At 47.8% G+C, this 23,238-nt stretch overlaps 1 protein-coding gene across 5 annotated transcripts in view; it reads right to left on the bottom strand.

Moving 5' to 3' along the window:
- basp1 (brain abundant, membrane attached signal protein 1) overlaps positions 1–23,238 on the bottom strand; it is a 30,037-nt gene that overhangs the window by 3,016 nt on the left and 3,783 nt on the right. Inside the window, exons 1-3 of one of the 5 annotated variants that reach the window (XM_034554891.1) lie at positions 11,469–11,771; positions 11,260–11,301; positions 10,282–10,535 (exon numbers count right to left, since the gene is read on the bottom strand). The exons of 1 other annotated variant lie outside the window; for it this stretch is intronic. Coding sequence is in view for 1 of the 4 variants with exons in the window: in XM_034554889.1 (XP_034410780.1) it covers positions 11,469–11,485 (17 nt within the window). In the remaining 3 variants the exon portion in view is untranslated. Of the gene's footprint in view, positions 1–10,281; positions 10,536–11,259; positions 11,302–11,468; positions 11,772–12,123; positions 12,230–21,306; positions 21,582–23,238 lie in introns of those variants that run through there. 3 more of the 5 variants (XM_034554892.1, XM_034554893.1, XM_034554889.1) reach the window with 3 other exon arrangements.

Raw genomic sequence — 23,238 nt, 5'->3', positions numbered from 1 at the left:
TAAGAAATGCCTTTTAAAATACAAATATTGTTGGATATATAGCAAAAATGAATCTCTACACTTCCACATATTAGGAAAAAACAAGAGAATATAGAATAAAAACAACTCATTCCTCATAAATACAATTCTTATTCAAGGTTTTAACTGTCTTCGAATGGAATTTAAATATAAACTTAACAATATGTTTTAAGTGTAACATCAAATTATAGTTGTTCTAAATTGTTCCATTTATTTGTCTCATTTTACCACGGCAATAATATTCTACATATTTCCTCTGACAAATGGAAAAAACTTACAATTATGTCTCAATGTTTGTCCATAAAATGAGTTATGGAGTAAGAGCAATAAAAAATAACTTGAATACGTCTGGACAAACATGACATTTGTTGAACTCATCTTTTCAAACGTGGTGATTTAAAAAAAAAAAAAAAAAAAAGATTTTTCCTCATTAATTGTGATCGGCATCAAAATCAGATTTTTCCTCAATCTGATATTTTAAAATCTGTCCAAAGAACTTTTCTTTCCTCACAGAACCGCCGGTGAATCCACTCAAAATGCTAACGGGCCTCGACGGCTATCTGCCGGTTCCTACCTCAGCTTCACACGGGGCCCACAATGGAGGTCTCTCTGCCGCATCGCACCATTTGACCCCCCCCCCCCCCGCTCCCCCCCGCTCGCGCTGCCGGTACAATGACTCACAATCATCCACACGGGACAATGGCCTCCTTTCGGCACGCTTCCTCGTGTGGTTCTAGTGTCTGAAGAACCGGGCGGGGCCGAGGCGACCCGGAGGAAAAGGCTCAGGTCTCGACTAGACCTGGGAAGCCCGACCCGCCAGCTGGGAGCTTCCAGCAGCACTTCACGAGGACAGTGGAAGAAGACCAGTTCATCTACCCTCATGACCACGAGGTGGAAAAGGGTCTTTAAAAAGGCCTTAACGGGTAGAATGTGTTAAATTACAACCACGAGGGAATTAGTAAATGTCCCGTAACTCCCCAAAGACACATGGTTCCTATCGCTCCATCTTTAAATTAACAGAGTGGATTTCTTGACCCATTAGGATTTGGAATGGAGCGTCTCCGTCCCCTTGGACACGGTTTCATTGGGACGGATCTGATAACGGCGAGAATCCCCGATCGCAATAGCCGTGAAATCGGTTCTCGACCGCGAAATCAACCCGCGTTCTCACAATTTATTAAACACAAGATTGAGGGAACTTAGAGCTGAGGGAACATAGCGTTAAGGGAACATAGGGTTAAGGGAACATAGGGTTAAGGGAACATAGGGTTGAGGGAACATAGAGCTGAGGGAACATAGTGTTAAGGGAACATATGGTTAAGGGAACATAGGGTTGAGGGAACATAAGATTGAGGGAACATAGAGCTGAGGGAACATAGGGTTAAGGGAACATAGGGTTGAGGGAACATAGAGCTGAGGGAACATAGTGTTAAGGGAACATATGGTTAAGGGAACATAGGGTTGAGGGAACATAAGATTGAGGGAACATAGAGCTGAGGGAACATAGGGTTAAGGGAACATAGGGTTGAGGGAACATAGAGCTGAGGGAACATAAGATTGAGGGAACATAGAGCTGAGGGAACATAGGGTTGAGGGAACATAGAGCTGAGGGAACATAGTGTTAAGGGAACATATGGTTAAGGGAACATATGGTTAAGGGAACATAGGGTTGAGGGAACATAAGATTGAGGGAACATAGAGCTGAGGGAACATAGTGTTAAGGGAACATAGGGTTGAGGGAACATAGCGTTAAGGGAACATAGTGTTACGGGAACATAGGGTTAAGGGAACATAGCGTTAAGGGAACATAGGGTTACGGGAACATAGGGTTAAGGGAACATAGCGTTAAGGGAACATAGTGTTACGGGAACATAGGGTTGAGGGAACAGTGTTCAAGGAAACATAATATTGAGGGAACATAGAGCTAAGGGAACATAGTGTTAAGGGAACATAAGATTGAGGGAACATAGAGCTAAGGGAACATAGTGTTATGGGAACATAAGATTGAGGGAACATATTGCTGAGGGAACATAGCGTTAAGGGAACATAATGTTACGGGAACATAGGGTTGAGGGAACATATTGCTGAGGGAACATAGCATTAAGGGATTATAGGGTTAAGGGAACATAAGGGAACATAACATATAGCTGAGGCAACATAGAGCTTAGGGAACATAAGATTCCACTTCCACTTAAGGAGGGAGGACAATTGAACGAGCTTCATGACCATTTGAGGTTTAGACACGACTGAGACTCCCTGAAGGATCCGCGCTCTCTTCAAAGACCTCCGTGGAATCTTTTAAGTGCAGGTGAACGAGATCAACACCACCGCGGCTTTTCTTTTCTCCCGTTCACCGTGTTCAGCGGTTGCCTCCCTCAACCGGCGAGTCTCTGGTGCCTCCGCCCGTCTCGCTGCCGAACACAACCGCCATCAGGAAGTTATTGGAAAGACGTTATTGATCTGCGATCTGAGTCGACGAGCGGTATCGGATGAGGAAAAAACTCCCTGAAAGGAACAGATGGATGAGTTCTCTGCGGATTCTTTTCTCACAGTCTCACTTCCTCTGGTGCCACTCGCCCACTCGGCGACGCCGCTCGGCTCCCTTTCATCCGTCTCGCCATTTCTTCTCTCCGCAAGCAATTCCTCCATCGTCCATCCGGCCTCCCCTCCTCTCCGTGTGACTTTGCTCTCGTCTGCTTCACCCGCGGTGTTTTTTCCATCCTGAGAATGTAGTTTTTAAATCCTTTGGAATTGCTTCGCCCGACTATTTGTGAAAGGTTCCTTCATTTCGGGAACATTTTAGCATCTTTGTTTCGTTTGATCTCATCGGTGTCTGTTCTGGTCAGCAAGTAAGCTCTGTAAACCTCTACAACAGCAGAAAGAAGATAGCAATCAGCGGGTGAACAAAATGCAGTATTACGCTGCCAGAGAGACATATTTAGCTCCATTGTTCACCTGCAGTCATCGCAAACACATCCAAATGGATGCTCATGTTGCTTGGTGTCTGCAATAAGCACAAAAAAATGACCTTTTAAAAAAGAATCCTTAGTTTTGTCACGACTAAAGAGGTCTTTGTAAATAGTGCCCAGATATGGTCTTCGCCTCTGTCAGAGATCTTGTTCTCTGTACGTTGTGTGCGGGTTGGATTGTAATGCCTTCCTCCTTGTTTCTCCGGTCCGGCAGATGGAGGTCCAGGAGGTCCTATTTAAATCCCTGGCCCTGGAGCTGTGGTGAGGTTCTGCGATCCTGCCGTCCAAGATGACACGGTAAAGGTTAAAGCTGCCACCACCCCCCCTCGTCCTGCTGGGACCCTCTCACGGCCCTTCCATTTCCATTGGAAAATCAACTTGACAGCAAGAGAGCAGCAGGAGCAGCAGGAGCACTCACTACAGTTTGGGTTCTGGACAGACGGACCAAGATCTTCTAAAGATCGTGCCATGAAAAGCTCTTTTTACCCTCCACACAAACAAAGTAGTCCATCGCCAGGTCACTACAGGAAAGACCCGTACCGGCTGCAAAGAAGTAACAAAACAAGCACACCATCCTCCTGCTTTACCAGAAGAGATGTGCAGTCACTTAATTGGGCAGTCCTCTTGGGGAGTGACGAGGTCACGGCCTGCAGATGCCCTCGAGGGGGGGGGGGGGGGGGGGGGGGGGGGGGGGTAGGTCTCTGGGGATGAAGCGTATCTATAAAGAGTTTCTGGGGTTCCAGTGTCGCCAGAGGACATCCGGGCCGGGACTTCCTTGTTTCCGCTCGCTGCTCATTGTTCACAGTCCGACTGGCAACTTGAGATGCGAGACTAGAGTTGTAGTTGAGGGATGTTTCCTTTTAAAGCAATGAAACATCTAAATCCTCACCGGACGATATCCAGTTGGGTTCCCCCGGTTCTTTGGCTCTGCACACAATCTGTTAACCTGCAGACCAGTTGGAGTGAAGCTGCTCCCGTAGTCAGGTGCACCTACTGGGCCCACTGGGAGGAAGATGGAGGTTTGACCTGAACCCTGTTTTCAGGACCAATGCGCTGAACGAACGTTCTCACCTGCTTCTATCGACGCCTTTTGGTTCGCTTGAATTACGTGGAAATGAACTGAATGTGTGATACTGACCTAAATAAACCTGGCCGGGGTGCACGGCTCTCTGACTTTTGGGGAGAGAACTGGCAGAACCCAATTTTGAATCCAGCCTGAAGCTCCAGCACACGCTCACTTCCTGTGTCACACTGACCTCCATCTTTAAAACAGCTGTTCCTCGTCACAGCGTCTCTGAACCGATCCACAAGCTCGATTAGCAGCACGACACAGCTTCACATCGATGTGTTCCTTTCAACGTTTTTAAGCAGGTATACCGGCGGAAAACCAGAATAAATGTGCACATTTGCACTCACTGTAACATAAATATCTGTGGATATGATCGTTTTAATACACTATATGTGTTAGGTGCAAAGATTGATATTCATCCCCCTTCTGTGCTTAAAATATTGCACTGAACTGGATTCGGGATGTGGTTAGCTTAGCTTAGCTTAGCATAAAGACTGGAAGCCGGGGGAAAGAGCTAGCCCGACAACAGCTCAGTAATTAGCATGCTGCATGTTGTTTGTTTATCCTGTACACAAACACACATGTACAATGACAATGTGTGCTTTTAGGGGAGTTATAATATATATATATATATATATATATATATATATATATATATATATATATATATATATATATATATATATATATATATATATATATATATATATCTATAGATGGAAAAGCATCCAAGCCCTGTGACATGTGAAGGACTACAGCGACGCTGTCGTTTACAGCACAGGCCTGAACGCCTCCTCCAGCTGCCATCCAGCTGGCTGATTTAGGATCAGCCTGTTTCACCAAAGCGGACAGGCTGGAAAACTGGAGCAGAAAATTTGGCCCAATCACTCACACTCACACACACTCTCACACTCACACACACACACACTCTCACACACTCTCACACAACCTGCACTGAGTTGGAAGGAACCGCGAGGAGCAGAGGATGCTGGGAGTTCCGAGCTCACAGTCAGCGAAGGCCAAATTTAAATATCTACTCGCTGAAACGACAGATTTGAATTCATAAAGATGTTTTTAGGGAGGATGAACTCTCACAAGTTAAAGGTCTGACTCTCCCACAGCGGTGTGCTAATTTAAAGTCTTGCCTGACGACATCAGAGCCAGAGATGATGCAATACGCACCGTCTCCACATCTTCCAGCCTGAAAAGCTCGGCGGCGCTCAGGATACAGTAGCCGGCACAAAGTGCTCCGTCGGGGGGACGTCGGTACGCGGTCCCCTGGGTCGGAGCTCGCAGCTATTTCTGTCCAACAGTAAACACTTTCAGTCCACAGGGAAAAAGGAAAGTAGCCTTTGTCTGCTGACTCCACGGTTCAAATGGTAATTCATGTACATTGTCCCTTTTTAAAATAAAGAAACGGGAGTCAACATGTTTAAAGCTGCTACAGGAAGACTTGTGTCTCCCATGAAGGCCTGCAGGTCGGTTGCAGACGGTCTATTCTACCTCTCCACTGGTTTTAAGGACCAAAACAATGAGATTATTATTAGAAATAAAGTGACATTGAGTTAAAAGGTATTTCGAATAAAGATCCTAATTGACATTCAATTTGCATTCATCTTCCACCTGAGCGACACAAAAAAAACACACACAATCCGTGTCCCTGTACACAAAAAAACAATAGATTGCATTTCGAGACTATATTTCTCGAACTAGCATGGGCTGCGTTAACAGCCGTTAGCACTACATGAGAGCTGCGGCCGTGAGCTAATCCGCGGTGCACGCTAACGCCGGCTACACAAACAAAGAGAAACTCGGATTGCAAAACACACACAAAGAGGGAGAGGCACTTCATTCTCTGCTCAGGTAGACACGACTCCTCTTTATATTTACAGCAAGTGGTTCGCTGTAAATATGAACACTGAATATCATTTAGAGAACCTTTGAAACCGGTTCTACGCCACAAAGGAGTCCTGGAGGTTTGTCAGATGAATTAATCAGTGATCAGAGTGCCCAAAAAACATTATCAATTTGTTTAAAGTCATATTATAAGTTAAAGGGGACGTCGGCATGCCAACACACGACAGAGTCAACTGTAATTACCATGTACACCCTCTTAGCTGAAGTCGATGGGATTGACCTGAAGACCTGAAGATGGCGCTCAAGTCGAGGGTTCATATGAGGGCGTTTAAAACAAAATAAATAAATGTACACATATGAGGGCGTTTAAAACAAAATAAATAAAGCTTGTTTTGGGGGTTTGTCCTGAAGCAGGAAGTGATCCAAACTAAGTCATGGCTTTGTTCTGGAGAGCAGTGTAATTACCCAGAGTACACACAGACTGCCCACTGCTTACTCTGGCCTGAGGCTCAACACACACACACCCAGCCACGAGCATTCAAGCTAATGCTAAACGCACATTCAGAGGCATAAATAAACACACACACACACACACATATATTCGTTGGTGTTTAGAGGATCAATCCTCAAATTGACAGCGCTGGGCTGGAGATGCTTATTGATCAAAAACAGAGAGCCGCTGATGAAAGCCGGTGAGGCGCTCCGAGACGATTCTTACCGAGCCGGTTATCACCGAACACGACATCACCGAACACCGAACACGACATCACCGAACACGACATCACCGAACACGACATCACCGAACACGACATCACCGAACACCGAACACGACATCACCGAACACGACATCACCGAACACCGAACACGACATCACCGAACACGACATCACCGAACACGACATCACCGAACACGACATCACCGAACACGACATCACCGAACACGACATCACCGAACACGTCATCACCGAACACGACATCACCGAACACGTCATCACCGAACACGACATCACCGAACACCGAACACGACATCACCGAACACGACATCACCGAACACGACATCACCGAACACGACATCACCGAACACGACATCACCGAACACGACATCACCGAACACGTCATCACCGAACACCGAACACGACATCACCGAACACGACATCACCGAACACGACATCACCGAACACGACATCACCGAACACGACATCACCGAACACCGAACACGACATCACCGAACACGACATCACCAAACACGACATCACCAAACACGACATCACCAAACACGACATCACCAAACACGACATCACCAAACACGACATCACCAAACACGACATCACCAAACACGACATCACCAAACACGACATCACCAAACACGACATCACCAAACACGACATCCCCAAACACGACATCACCAAACACGACATCACCAAACACGACATCACCAAACACGACATCACCAAACACGACATCACCAAACACGACATCACCAAACACGACATCACCAAACACGACATCACCAAACACGACATCACCAAACACGACATCACCGAACACAACATCACCGAACATATTGAATAATTTTGTTCCCCCGTGTGAAACGAGGAGTCGGCGTTCACGTTTTCGTCACCTAACTCGAGTACTTCTGTAGCTATTTTATAGTTTACTTTGAAAAGATCGTCAGATGTAACGAGTAGAAGAAAAAGAACCGTGGGATGAATACACGCTGGTACTCATAGTACAACCATAAGTGTTCATAAACTACACTAAAAGACGTTCACCACAGCTGGAGCTCAATGCAACACCCTCTACTCACAATATTCACCTTAAAATGCACTTGATTTAATATATATATATATATATATATATATATATATATATATATATATATATATATATATATATAATATTTGGCAGCAACTTCTTACAAAAGTGATCGATGTCAGAAGTTAGTAAAGTTTCGGCTGAGGCAAGAAAATATAACCTAAAGATATATAATTGAGAACCAATCACAGCCCACCTTAAAGGTTCAATGTTCAATGTTCGATGTTGTGGATTTAATTTAATGCGATGAAGCGCCGCCGTTTGGCCGGCCGCCATGTCTCGTGTGGACGAATAGAAAAGCTGCTCGTCAAAACCATAAAACATAATAAATACCGTCAATGCAGAAGGAGAATGATTGACGTGTCCGTCAGTGGGTGGTTCTCGCTCGAGGCCGTTGCACAAGAGTTATGTGGCGAAGGACGCGGTGAATACAGTGACCTCGCCTTCCTAAATATTTGAACAGGGAGGGTTCAGATGCTGGAGGAAGGACTTCCCATCAAACTGACGGACGGTCGGATGGATGCAAACAAAAGCAGAACTGAGTTGACCTTTAGACCCGAAAGCCGACTCCAACAATAGAAATACAAAAAGGTTCTACGGAGAACTCTCTTGTATTCCAAGGGAAACCATCCAGGAGGTTCTACCAGAACTTAGGCAGAGCGCTTGGGTTCCCACCACACTGACGCTGCGGGAATACCCAGAATGCATCATGCCTCACACACACACACACACACACACACAATTACTTTGGCGCAAATGGAGACAGATAAACACACACACTGTTTATTAATGAGCAATGGACAGTCTGAGAAATATGTGACCTGTCCACAGCTCGGCTTCCTGCACACACACACACACACACACACACACTCAGCCATCAGTCAGCCCCAAGGTTGCTAAAAAGGAAACAAAAAGGGGCCCTTTGTCACGAAATGTAAACTAACCCAAACATTCTCATTTAAAGAGACAGCGCGGCTAAGTGTAGACTCACGTTTTCAACCAAATATTATAGACGCACATCTCGTTGATAAAAGGTGCCACTTTGGGATTCAGAATGTGGGTCCTGATGCTGAAGTCAGCGCTCGTTTGTGGGGAAACGTGCGCTGCAGAGTAGTGTCACTCCTCTCTCCGGGACCAGAACCGCGGCCTCGTTTTAAACCGGTGAGTAAACCTTGCTTTGTATTTTTCGGGGGAAGCTGAGCAGAGAAACGTCAGCTGAAGCCGTCCAGCTCATGACCGGCGAGAGTCAAGGACGTTTCCTCTGCAAAAGTTATTTTTCCACTCAGTCATCAGCAGGAGGCCAGCACCATATTTGGTGTTTGTTTGTTTTAACCGCCCGTGGTACCAGACGGGTGGTGTTCACCGTGTCACCGCGGTTCAGACGTGAAGCCGTCACCCAGCGGCCCGTCGGATTGTTCTCATGAAACAATCCATCATGAAGCATAAATACAAAGCTTCAGATGCAGTTAGGACTCAGATGACGGACACGGATCCTCCAGCGTCGCAACATCGATGCCGACACGTTCGACTCAAGTGTTAAACATTTTATGCAAAAATTAATCTGTATTGTAAGATTAAATAATAAACACAGGACTTTTCACCCAGGAGACCGCCCTCTGTGACAACTTTACGACGTTTTTAGTACCATTTTTTTTGTACAGTTGTTTTACGTACATATCGTTTTACGTGGTGTTTTTTGTACCGTTGGTTTACGTGCTGTTAATTTTACGTATCGTTGTTGTTTTACGTACCGTTGTTGTTTTACGTACAGTTGTTGTTTTACGTACAGTTGTTGTTTTACGTACCATTGTTTTACGTACCATTGTTTTACGTACCGTTGTTGTTTTACGTACCGTTGTTTTACGTACCATTGTTTTACGTACCATTGTTTTACGTACCGTTGTTGTTTTACGCGTACTGTTGTTCTTTTATGTACAGTTGTTGTTTTACGTACCATTGTTTTACGCCTACCGTTGTTGTTTTAGAAAAGGCAAAGAAGAAACTCTCCTATTATGAATAGAATACATGTGTTCTGTGCCTCTTTATCTGCTCCACCTCCAGTATAATATTAACAGGACTGAACTCATGTTCTACCGACACTCCGTTTCAATGATGTGGAACAATCTCCACGATCTGTTTACGTAACGTTCCTTCGCTGCAGGCCTCCTCAGTATTTTTTGGGCCTTTTTGAGGATCTGGACCTCCTCGTCCTCTCGTTGCCTCTGAAGTGGTCTCGATGGGTCGGCCCCGTCGGCAGAGCAGGTCCCGCTTCCACGCCACCTCGTAAATGTCACGCCAGGCCTCTAAAACTCTGCAACACCTTCTACATGCAAGGCTTTTTTTGGCGGATGCCCTTCGATATAGTTTTTTGATCGGCAGCAGAAACCAGAAGCAGAGGTCGAAGAGGCAATAAAACCTCCCGTGTGCTCAGTGTGGCTATGAAAGAAAGAAAAAGGACCTTGAAAGAAGCAAACGGTCACTTTGAAAGGGTTGAAAAGGTTTTCCTCTTTCTACTGAACTAAAGTAACTTTTAATTGTTAGTAATCTTACTTACTTTTCACACGAGTTTTCTCCATGGTTACGAATGGGTTCTCAGTGGCATATATATGTATGTACAAAATGAGTCACACAGTGGAAACAAACTTCTCTTCTTCACTTAAGGGCACATTTAAAAGGAAATATTGCCGTTTAAGAGGCTGTAAAGTGAAGCGATGCATTGTGTTCGAGGATGTCGGCTCCATGTCGGCTGGTCGTGAACCTGATGAACCTCGATAGGATGAAACCGTCACATCCTCCGGATATACGAGGCTGAAAGAACACCGGATGAGTTTTAAGATAAGAAAGCGATGAATAAATTTCTGATGTTGTAAACTGGAGTTCTGAGTTTGGGAAGAGGAATAGCATCAAATTCCCCAGAGGACTCTCATCCTCCGGGTCTCTGGGGACAGGAAGTGGAGCCTGTCCACAGCAGACGGAGTATTTCCTCCTGGAAACGCCGTCAGCAGATTGAAATATATTCCTCCACGAGCAAAAACTAATCCCTGGATTGCATTCGAGATTCCTTTTAACTATAAATCATTACGTAAATGTAATGTTTTTGAGATGGAATGTTTTTGAGATGATTAAAAAGGCTCACAGGAGGTTTTGTTACGTAATCTTTTATTACTGTATTTTGATCATTTGTAGCAAACCGTAATCTATATTTATTTATTTTTGAGTAATAACCGAAAGAACTTTGTTTTATTAAGCGGGGGAGCTATGAATAAATTAACTATAGAGACCAAAACTCTTCTTGATACCAGGCTGTAAAGATTTGTGGCTGTAAAGTTGGTCTTTTTCACATTGAGCCTCAAGTGGTCGTTTGAGGAACTGCTGTTCGTGGCTCTTCCCTGTTGACCTGTGTTTCGTTCAAGAACCACACAATACATCATTCAGCTGTATCAGCACACATGTTTGTTTGTTTTAACATATCAATTAACACAAAGATTACAAATCTGGCGTAAATTATCCTGAAAATGTCAAATTGAATTACCTCCATGCAAAGAACGGCGAGCAAAAAGCCTTTCTGTTCAAACTGTGACCAGCCAGAGAGGATCGGAGAGAGAGCACACACACACACACACACGCACACACACACACGCACACACACACACACACACACACACACACACACACACAGTTTGTAAAATACTTCCTGAAAACTGTTGTTTTCAATACGTGACAATGAAGTCCAGAACTGACCTCCCCGTGAACCACATGGGCCGTCATAAATCCGCCACGCAGCGCCCACTGACGCATCAGTGATGTGCAACTAGAACTGAAGCGCTGGCCAATGGCGCCGACCCGTCCGTCTCCTAAACGGTGCGACGCCCTGCAGCCCCTCTCGGTCTTTCCAAAGGCGCTCTGAGTCCTCTCAATTAGGAGAGCTGCAACTGGTGTAGCCAAAACAACCGCAGTGTTTTCATACCAGCGACTCCGCCGGAGCCGTTCATCCACAACACCTGATTTATTACTGTGGGAACCCAAACCGTGCATCATGTTGAGTAGAGGATCTACTTCCTGAGGCATGTGTGGGCAGCTGTGGGCGGAGTTTGCCATAATGTATGCTATTCATTTAGCAATTAGCTCCGTAATGTAATCGAGTTGGAAAAATTGAAAACGGCAAAGAAAAATAAAGAAGAGCAAAAGTCCGTACTTTGGGATGCAAATTGGCGGAAGGTGTGTAATGCAGCTTTTAAACGACGACACGTTCCGATGCATTAAATATTCATCTCAACAGTCCTTGGCAGCCGGCTGAAGGACGGCGTGAAAAAAGCAAAAAAAGCGCATCTCATTAAAAGGAGAAAAGAGGCGTAAGTGTGTTTACAAAGTGAACAGAAAAACGACGAGATCTCACCAACATCTCACTACACGTTCCAGATGTTGGCTCAAGGCCACGTTCCGTGGAAGGAGTCCATACAGTTTACAAATGTTCACACACACGACGCATTGTTCTGGAGTCTTCCACGAGTCAGATTCCTTTTTGACATAATCTCCTAAAAGCGTCATGACGATGGTTGCCATGCGTTTCTAGAACCTTCCGCAGATCCCCAAAACCAGTTTTTTTAGTACGAACGCGTCGACGGTGTCTTCGTCGTACTCGCAGCGAAGCGTTCTCACTTCCTGTCGGACGGAACGCATCGTCCGCTGTCCAAACAGGAAACAGTGTGCGGGCATTGTGTCTCACAGAAGCACCGTTTGTGTCGCGGGTCGGCCGTTTGTGCGTCGCCTTTGTTCACGTCGAATGTCGGACACGATGCGTCGTCTGGCCGCCGTATCGGGGGTCCTCGCTCTCGGGTTGATGGAGAACAGCTGATTGTCTCCAAAGCCCGCTGCTTAAACATGTCACTCCTGATGGATTGTGGGTCGTTAGACCACCATGAAGTCCCTAACATACGACGTGCACTGCAGGATGGACGCCGTTCTGTAATACTGGTCTACATGGGGATGGGATTCATGCAGTAATTGTGATTTGAACCCTGGACCCTTAATTGGTCAGTTGATCTTTTATTTTGCCTCTGAACCAGCGATCCACACTACTATTTGTTAGTTTGTTAGCTAGGGCTACCTGTAGGTAGCTAGCGCTACCTGTTTCCTAGCGAGCTAAATTAACTCCTAATCGGCAGGAAGAGTGTTTTTGTTTTTCTGGCGTCGGGTCTCCATCAGGCTTCCCGTTTCAGCAAAGTAGCCTTCGTGAAGTTAGCAGGTGTTTCCATTCAAAGAGCATCAGGCGTGACGCCACGTTCATGTCATGAGGGAGTTTACAGCATCAAAGTCCAACAAACAAATGCTTCTGAAAGCTTTCTTATGAACTACTGAGCGCGTGTTAATTCAAAAGTGACTGTAACAACAACAATGGATGACTAATGTCGGCCAGAGCTTGTTTGTTCAAGGTAATTAAAGCTCGATTTAATGGCTACCGAGCCGTATTCATCTTAACAAGACCAGCTCTTCAGTTATAGATCCACCGGCAAACGTGTATAAACAAAGCCGTCTGATTGGTCGACGTTGTCAGGAAGCGGTTTGGGTCGAGAGGGAACGTCTTCTGAACTAACCGCGGCGCTTCGTCACGGTGTCGCCGTGTAATACGGCGGCCGCGTGGACATCGTGTCCATAAAACACTCAGATTGATGCAAAGTCCTTTGAGTCCTGGACGATACGCGAATGAGAACGTCCCTTTTGTTTGTTTTTGACGGTTGTTTCTTTCCCCCGTATGGAAAGCTGCCGGTTGGTTCTTGGCCTCTCTGATCAGGCCGCGCGGCAGCGGCCATTTTGAGCGCGTAGTGCTCTGTACACGTAAGATAAGCTGCAATAAAGTGCACATCATAAACCACGAATCAAAATGGACGCCGAGCGGAATCGGGAGGGCGGACGCATTAGTCCCTCTTCAAAAAGGAGACTCGCTCCCCAAACTGTTGTGACAGCCGGCTCTATCTTCCACTCCATCACGGGGTCCTGCCAATACTCCTTCCTCCCAACACACACGCCGCCTCCTCTTCTTCCTCCTCCTCCTCTTCCTCCTCATCTTTCTCCTCCTTCTCCTTCTCTTCTTCCTCCTCCTCCTCTTCCTCCTCATCTTTCTCCTCCTCCTCCTTCTCCTCTTCTTTCTCCTCCTCCTCCTCCTCATCTTTCTCCTCCTCCTTCTCCTCCTCCTCCTCTTCCTCCTCGTCTTTCTCCTCCTCCTCCTCCTCCTCTTCTTTCTCCTCCTCCTCCTCCTCTTCTTTCTTATCCTTCTCCTCCTCCTCATCCTCCTCCTCTTCCTCCTCTTCCTCCTCATCTTTCTCCTCCTTCTCTTCTTTCTCCTCCTCCTCCTCTTCTTTCTCCTCCTCCTCCTCTTCTTCTTTCTCCTACTCCTCCTTCTCCTCTTCTTCTTTCTCCTCCTCCTCCTCTTCTTCCTCCTCCTCCTCCTCCTCATCTTTCTCCTCCTCCTCCTCCTCTTCTTTCTCCTCCTTCTCCTCTTCTTCTTTCTCCTCTTCTTCTTTCTCCTCCTCTTCCTTCTCCTCCTCCTCTTCTTTCTCCTCCTCTTCTTTCTCCTCCTCTTCCTTCTCCTCCTCCTCTTCTTTCTCCTCCTCCTCTTCTTCCTCCTCCTCCTCCTCATCTTTCTCCTCCTCCTCCTCCTCCTCCTCTTCTTCTTTCTCCTCCTCCTCCTCCTCCTCCTCCTCCTCCTTCTCCTCCTCCTCCTCCTCCTCGACACGCTGTGAGACAGGAGACTTCAAGAGCTGTCAAGCACTCTGTCTGCAGGCTTTCAAAGGAATCCTCATCTTAAGTTTTTGTCTTTCTTTAAACGCTCTATTGAGGGTTTTTTTTTTGGGGGGGGGGGGGGGGGGGGGGGGTTGGTTGACCTTTGACCTTTGCATCCTGCGGAAACCTTAAGTACCTGCGGCATGCTCATTATGCAAGCCAGAAGCCAAATAACAGGAAGTTGTGTTAAGCTCCAATTAATTCCTTAAATCAGTGTGAATGCACGACACTGCAGTGTCTATTAATTCAGACAACATTAATCAGATTTTAATAAGCGCTGCACTGTGTCGTAACCAGTGTTTGTCTGATGTCGTGTTGCGAACAGAAATAAGGACTCGGTGTTCTCCGCTGTGTTTGCATGTTATCGTGATGTACAGACGCTTTGTGCTTTAATAGCGTCTGGTTTCAACCACACACGCAGAACAACAGGCGCTCAGTATCGGCTCATCATAATCTTATTAATAACTACATCTGTGTGAGATTCTCAGGGAGGCCGACACAGGAGTTACGATCGCAGACCGTCGTGCCAAAATACCGCCATGTGAGGAAAGTCCACTTTAGACATGTGACTTTCAGACATGTTCAGGGGTAACTAGGACCTGGCGTAACGAGGACCCGGCGTAACGGAGACCTGGCGTAACAAGGACCCGGCGTAACGAGGACCCGGCGTAACGAAGACCCGGCGTAACGAGGACCCGGCGTAACGTGGACCCGGCGTAACGAGGACCCGGCGTAACGAGGACCCGGCGTAACGAAGACCCGGCGTAACGAAGACCCGGCGTAACGAAGACCCGGCGTAACGAAGACCTGGCGTAACGAGGACCTGGCGTAAAGAGGACCTGGCGTAAAGAGGACCTGGCGTAACGAAGACCTGGCGTAACGAAGACCTGGCGTAACGAAGACCTGGCGTAACGAGGTCCCGGCGTAACGAGGTCCCGGCGTAACGAGGTCCCGGCGTAACGAGGTCCCGGCGTAACGAGGACCCGGCGTAACGAAGACCCGGCGTAACGAGGACCCGGCGTAACGAAGACCCGGCGTAACGAGGACCCGGCGTAACGAGGTCCCGGCGTAACGAGGTCCCGGCGTAACGAGGTCCCGGCGTAACGAGGACCCGGCGTAACGAGGACCCGGCGTAACGAGGACCCGGCGTAACGAGGACCCGGCGTAACGAGGACCCGGGGTAACGAGGACCCGGCGTAACGAGGACCCGGCGTAACGAGGACCCGGCGTAACGAGGACCCGGCGTAACGAGGACCCGGGGTAACGAGGACCCGGCGTAACGAGGACCCGGCGTAACGAGGACCCGGGGTAACGAGGACCCGGGGTAACGAGGACCCGGGGTAACGAGGACCCGGCGTAAAGAGGACCCGGCGTAACGAAGACCCGGCGTAACGAGGACCCGGGGTAACGAGGACCCGGCGTAACGAGGACCCGGCGTAACGAGGACCCGGCGTAACGAGGACCCGGCGTAAAGAGGACCCGGCGTAACGAAGACCCGGCGTAACGAGGACCCGGCGTAACGAAGACCCGGCGTAACGAAGACCCGGCGTAACGAGGACCCGGCGTAACGAGGACCCGGCGTAACGAGGACCCGGCGTAACGAGGACCCGGCGTAACAAAGACCCGGCGTAACGAGGACCCGGCGTAACGAGGACCCGGCGTAACGAGGACCCGGCGTAACAAAGACCCGGCGTAACGAAGACCCGGCGTAACGAGGACCCGGCGTAACGAGGACCCGGCGTAACGAGGACCCGGCGTAAAGAGGACCTGGCGTAACGAAGACCTGGCGTAACGAGGTCCCAGCGTAACGAGGTCCCGGCGTAACGAGGACCCGGCGTAACGAAGACCCGGCGTAACGAGGACCCGGCGTAACGAGGACCCGTCGTAACGAGGTCCCGGCGTAACGAGGACCCGGCGTAACGAGGACCCGTCGTAACGAGGTCCCGGCGTAACGAGGACCCGGCGTAACGAGGACCCGCGTAACGAGGACCCGGCGTAACGAAGACCCGGCGTAACGAAGACCCGGCGTAACGAGGACCCGGCGTAACGAGGACCCGGCGTAACGAGGATCCGGCGTAACGAGGATCCGGCGTAACGAGGACCTGGCGTAAAGAAGACCCGCCGTAACGAGGACCCGGCGTAACGAGGACCCGGCGTAACGAGGACCCGGCGTAACGAGGACCTGGCGTCACATTTACACCTGATCTCCTTTTAACTACGTGACACGTAACAGAGGAACTGCAGGAGCATTGCACTTCACTCGATGTCATTATGAGCAAACATAAAGCACGGCGACCTTGAGTGCCTTGAAAGGCGCCTTATAAAACCAATGTATTATTATTATTATTATAACTTTATCATGAAACTAAGGAGAAAACCAGAGGCCGGACAGAGAGGGGGACTATTTCTCTGTGATGGGGTGAGACCTGGGAGGAGGGATATGTCTAATTACTGCTTTTCTGTCTTTTTCCAGAAGCGCAGTCCAACTCCAGTGAGCCACGGTAGAGATGGATATGATCTGCACACATTAAAGACAGAGAGGCTCCTTTTGGCTTCAGAGGAGGATATATATTCCTCTCTTTGTCTTTGCTTTCAGCTCGGCTTCTGTCTCTCGTGTCAATCGATAGCACTCCGGCTTAGAGCCCCCCACCGCCCCCACTGTCCATCTGTCTGCATGGATCCCCGAAGGCCCCGAAGGCCCCGGAGGCCCTGAAGGCCCCTCGGCTTCCCACCCGGAGCCAGACGTGGTCCGACATCAATCGATACCTGCAGAGCGGTGACAGCTCTGGGAATGAAACCAGCAACTCTGATGGGAAATGTTGTGGGTTTTTTGTGCATGTTTTAGCTCGTTAGCTGCAAATTGTGCAGATATTTTACATCAGTTATCATCAGCTTCTTACTTTTCTGACAGCAGTTATTTTCCACTAAATGAGACGTTAGTTCCTGCTCACTTTAGTCCTCAGAGGTTCCTTCATATCTTTACAGCGGTCTAGGAACATTACACAGAGTCAGGTGGTCTGTTTATGATATTATATGTGTTTGTTTGAGTCATAACTCCCGACTGCTTTCCGGGGACTCTTCTGTTAACGTTTATTTATGAGTCGCGGCGCGCGGAAGAAAAAACCCATAAAGCACCATCACGGGAATCGTCTTTCACATCGTTCCATAAATCTGCCGCATGAAGGCAGGCGAAGATTCCCCTCCCACGTTTACAAGAAACAGTGAGACGGTCCCATCGACTTCCAGATTACCAGTAGGCCCAATACATTTACTAAAGGAACCAAGGACTGAGGAAAGGAGACACGGAAGGAGACACGGCAGTAAAACAACAACCCGGTGGCTTCAGGCGGAGGTCTGAGAACACCACGGACGGGTCGGGTGCCTCCTCCTCGTCTGGCCCTCCGAGCATCTGAAGCGACCCGTCACCAGATTGGACGTGGCGGGCGTCCGCTGTCCCCAGAGAGAGAGAGAGAGAGAGAGAGAGAGAGAGAGAGAGAGAGAGAGACCTGCAGTCAGACCAGGCGAGGAGACAAAGCCGACTCTAAACTCCAGCTAACCCCGGAAAAAAAAAGAGCCGCGGGGGCCGAGAGCCAAGACACACATCATCATCATCATCATCATCATCATCATCCTGCAGCAGCACCGGCCGACTGGCCGTCTAGACGGGACTCTAATTGGTGGATCTGGTCTCAACTGGGCTACAGACACGCCGACCTTTAAAAAGAACGGCGAGCTCGCCCCGGGTTTATGTTCAGCCCCAATTCATTTATATCTGATGATATTTCAGAGAGATTTAATAAAATAACCGTTATTAATTGTATTCCAGATTAAAGGAAATGTGACTATATTATATATTCTAAATTATGGTATTCATTGTATTAAAAAAATATATGAGATATTATAGTGAATTTATACTAAATACGACATAATACAAAAAGATTATAATAAAACCATAATTAATTAGAAATATTATTAGGAACTTGGGGATAGTGAAATATGATATCAAAACTATTAATATATACTATATTTTATATGATTTAATTAATTAAAAACTCGAAAAACTAACTATTTAATATATTTTAATTAAATTAAATTAAATATATATTTATTTTGCATGTATATTTTCAATAATTCCAACTTTTTAATTATTAAGTAAACAAAATAAAAATCAATCCAAATATTTTAGAATAATTAAAAAAAAAAAAAATGAATGCATTAATTTTAATCTTGAAAAGACTAATAATATATTTTGTATACAAGTAAAATTTGACAAATGTAAAGTTCTAGTATCAGGCAGTGTCAAATATTGAATTACCCATAATAGAACATAGTTCAGACTCCTTCGTCTCGCAGTTGAGAAAAAAAGAAAAGAAACAGAAAATATATTCTTGTAATTTTCTTCCCGTCCACACTTTCCCTCTCGTTGATGGGAGGCGACAGAACTGGAACGAGAAGAAGGCCGCCGCGCACCTACGAGACGAGGGCGAGCGAGGCGAGGGTGAGGGAGACGAGGGCGACGAGGGCGAGCGAGGCGAGGGTGAGGGAGACGAGGGCGACGAGGGCGAGCGAGGCGAGGGTGAGGGAGGCGAGGGCGACGAGGGCGAGCGAGTCGAGGGCGAGCGAGGCGAGGGTGAGGGAGACGAGGGCGACGAGGGCGAGCGAGGCGAGGGTGAGGGAGACGAGGGCGACGAGGGCGAGCGAGGCGAGGGTGAGGGAGACGAGGGCGACGAGGGCGAGCGAGGCGAGGGTGAGGGAGACGAGGGCGACGAGGGCGAGCGAGGCGAGGGCGAGCGAGGCGAGGGTGAGGGAGACGAGGGCGACGAGGGCGAGCGAGGCGAGGGTGAGGGAGACGAGGGCGACGAGGGCGAGCGAGGCGAGGGTGAGGGAGACGAGGGCGACGAGGGCGAGCGAGGCGAGGGTGAGGGAGACGAGGGCGACGAGGGCGAGCGAGGCGAGGGTGAGGGAGACGAGGGCGACGAGGGCGAGCGAGGCGAGGGCGAGCGAGGCGAGGGCCACGAGGGCGACGAGGGCGAGCGAGGCGAGGGCGAGCGAGGCGAGGGCCACGAGGGCGACGAGGGCGAGCGAGGCGAGGGCGAGCGAGGCGAGGGCCACGAGGGCGAGCGAGGCTCATCGGTGCTGAAGGCCGACGGCAGCAGGAGAACCACCGTGTCCTCCACGTCCAACCAAAACACAGGGAATGGATGCCATTGGCTCCACGGAGCTTCATGACACTTGTATTCTTCTCTGTGTAATCTGTTCGTGGTGTTCCAGGTTTGTGCTGAAACAAGATGGCCGACGCCCGCCTCGCGGATGAAAGAGAACGTTCAAGCTCGCTGATCTGTAACTCTCACCGCAACAGGAACGTCCTGCAGTTAATAATTGATTTATATCAGATCAATATCAGAAATGCCTCCATTTGAAGTCACCAGACAGGAATGCCACAAGGGGGGGGAGGTGGGAGGGGGGGGGGGGGGGGGGGCTGAAGCAAAGAGGTATTATTTAACCACAAGTGATGAATCTTCCTGTTTTGGGCAAACGCATGTGTTGTTAAGATTGAAAAGGCCTCATAATAGACTCATAATCTGTCCCTCTTCTGTCCCGGGGTCCATAAACGTCGCCGGCTTGGGCTTTTTTTTTTTTTTTTTTATATCGCCAAATGATTTTTACAAAATCCACGAGAACGAGTGACGGAGTGAGCGAGTTGGGCTTCAGCAGAGAGAGCGAGGGGCGAGTTGTAACTTCTGTAAAAGACGAGGCGCGATGTGACAGACGGCACTCGTGGTGGAAGGAAGGACGAGGATGAGGACGGGGACGAAGACCAGGACCAGGACCAGGACGAGGACCAGGACCAGGACGAGAACGAGGACGAAGACGAAGAAGAGGACGAGGACGAAGACGAGGACGAAGACGAAGACGAGTACGAAGACGAGTACGAAGACGAGTAACGAAGACGAGGAAGAGGTCGGGGACGAGGACGAAGACAAGGACGAAGAGGACGGGGACGAAGACGAGTACGAAGAGGACAAGGACGAGGACGAAGACGAGTACGAAGAGGACGAGGACGAAGGCGAGGAGGAAGACGAGTACTAATACGAGGACGAAGACGAGTACGAAGAGGACGAGGACGAAGGCGAGGAGGAAGACGAGTACGAAGACCAGGACGACGACCAGGACGAAGAGGACGAGGACGAAGACGAGGAGGAAGACGAGTACTAATACGAGGACGGGGACAAGGACGAGGACGAAGATGAAGAAGAGGACGAAGGCGAGGAGGAAGACGAGTACTAATACGAGGACGGGGACAAGGACGAGAACGAGGACGAAGATGAAGAAGAGGACGAAGACGAGGAGGAAGACGAGTACGAAGACGAGGACGAAGACGAAGACGAGGACGAAGACGAGTACGAAGACAAGGACGAAGAGGACGAAGACGAGGAGTAAGACGAGGACGAAGACGAGGAAGAGGATGGGGACGAGGACGAAGACAAGGACGAAGAGGACGGGGACGAGTACGAAGACTTTCTTTGTTGTGTTATTCCACTTGACTGAGGCCTATATTTACCATAAGATAATAACCTTTTTCATACCGTCGTCATGTTTTCTCGGCTGTGTTTTGTGCAATAATGGACATTTCTTCGGTTTTCAGGGATGGAAATGACAGAATTAGACAAAAACAGACGTTCCCATTTCATCTTTCATATTTGTAGGTGTTGAACCTAAAAATATAGTAATAGTAAAAGTAAAAAACTGTAATCAGTCAACTTCCCAAAGAAAACCCACGACCTCCACGACTACTCACTAAGACGACTCTCAATCAATCAAACTGGCCGGCCGGCTCGCCGCCGTGGAGGAAGTCTGTAACGCAGACCGGAGTTTGAAAAGAAACAGAAACTTCTTCTGGCTTCGCCGCAGCTCGTAAACAACCAACTCTTGACACGTTTATCTTCTCACTGCAGTCACTTCCTCATTCCACACCCAAACTCATTCAAAGCAAACAAACGGGATCGGCTGTTCCAGCGACACGGCGTAAACGTATGAAGCTCGTCTTCATAATCGTGGCGCTCTTGGTCGAGTGAGGGGACGAATAGAAACCCCTCGTGGTGAATCATCACGGTGAAACGGCTCGTTTGTTCTGCCTCTTTGCAGATGACTGGATGGTGGTTGTATACCCAGTATACCAAGTGGTATTACCCAGTATACCCAGCCAGAACATCACATGACTGTTTTGTTAGTTATTTAATTGACTAGTATTATTCTTTTTGTATATATTGTGCATGTTTCTTATGTTTCTATTCAATGTTTTGTATATATTATTCATTTTATTGCTTACCTCTATATCAAAAGGTATGAGAAACACATAAAGAAGCCAAAATGTAAAATAAATCTAAATAAGGTCTTTTCCATGTGGGAATGAGCGGAGCTAACAGCTCAGGGTAACGGAAGTTGCGTTGAGTAAGATTATGATGCTTTCAAGCTGTATTCAATACGAAGGTGAAGGTCAATAATTAGTGAACAGAGATTACGGATGGATGGATGGATGAATACATCGTCACGTTATCGTGATGCGGTCAAATGTGATCTTGGAAAATGTAGTTTCTGGTGTGAAACTTGAGCAAAGTTGGCAAGAAAAAAAGTATGCAAATGATAATAAAAGGTGTGCATGTTTAAAAACATGTGATTTATTGTTTAGTTTTTTTAACGCGGCATCAAATTGGGTATCGAGAATCGCGCTATTTCACTGGTTTTGGTATCGACTACTACATTTCTGGTATTGTGGCAGCCCTAACACAAGACATGCACATGCAATAACATAAAATATATATATATATATATAAATGTTCATAAACAAACACAATCAAATCATTCATGCTATCTGTGCACTGCGCTGCAGGCCGCAAGGCAGCCAGCATCTGGCCATCCCATCCCATGCTTCTCTTCCTTCCAGCAACACAACCTGCTCCCATAAAACACGACTGCCCCGCCCGACACTGTCTGCTCATTTAGTTTGAATCAAAAGGAGATCTTATTTTTTGTTCAGAAAATGAGGAGAGATTATTTCACCTGCTGCATTTAATACTTATTTTCTTATTTCCCGATACTCAAACTGCAGATGAATGTAACCTCGCTATCACAATGGGGTGATTGTCTCTTTTAATGAGAATTCCAGGAGCAAAACCTGATCCCGTTGAGTTTAATTGTCCACTCGCTCAGCGGTGATGACTCAACCTGCACCTGTTCACCACTTTCCTGCACACTCGGCCTCCCATTGTGCTGCTTCGCTAACGAGCCTCGGCCGCACGTTTAATTAAGACGGATGGAAGTGATCCTGTTGATCATGTGACTCAGTGGGCCCTCAACAAAGAGTTTTATTTGACATCTGGACACAAAGAGGGGATCTCTCTCTCTCTCTCTCTCTCTCTCTCTCTCTCTCTCGTTGTCTAAACCTGACTTCCTGTTAAAACGGAAGTTCTATAATGAGGGACAACGAGGGGAGGCTACAACGAGGGACGACGACTACATCGATGGACGACTACAACGATGGACGACTACAACGATGGACGACTACAACGATGGACGATTAAAACGATGGACAACTAAACGAGAGACAACCAGGGACGACTGCAACGAGGGACGACGACTACAATGGACGACTACATCGATGGACAACTACAAAGATGGAGGACTACAACTAGGGACGACTACAATGAGGGACGATTAAAACGAGAGACAA

Source organism: Cyclopterus lumpus, chromosome 17, assembly GCF_009769545.1.
Source record: "Cyclopterus lumpus isolate fCycLum1 chromosome 17, fCycLum1.pri, whole genome shotgun sequence".
In the NCBI taxonomy this organism is placed as follows: domain Eukaryota; kingdom Metazoa; phylum Chordata; class Actinopteri; order Perciformes; family Cyclopteridae; genus Cyclopterus; species Cyclopterus lumpus.
This window is presented reverse-complemented; position numbering and strand designations above follow the sequence as displayed.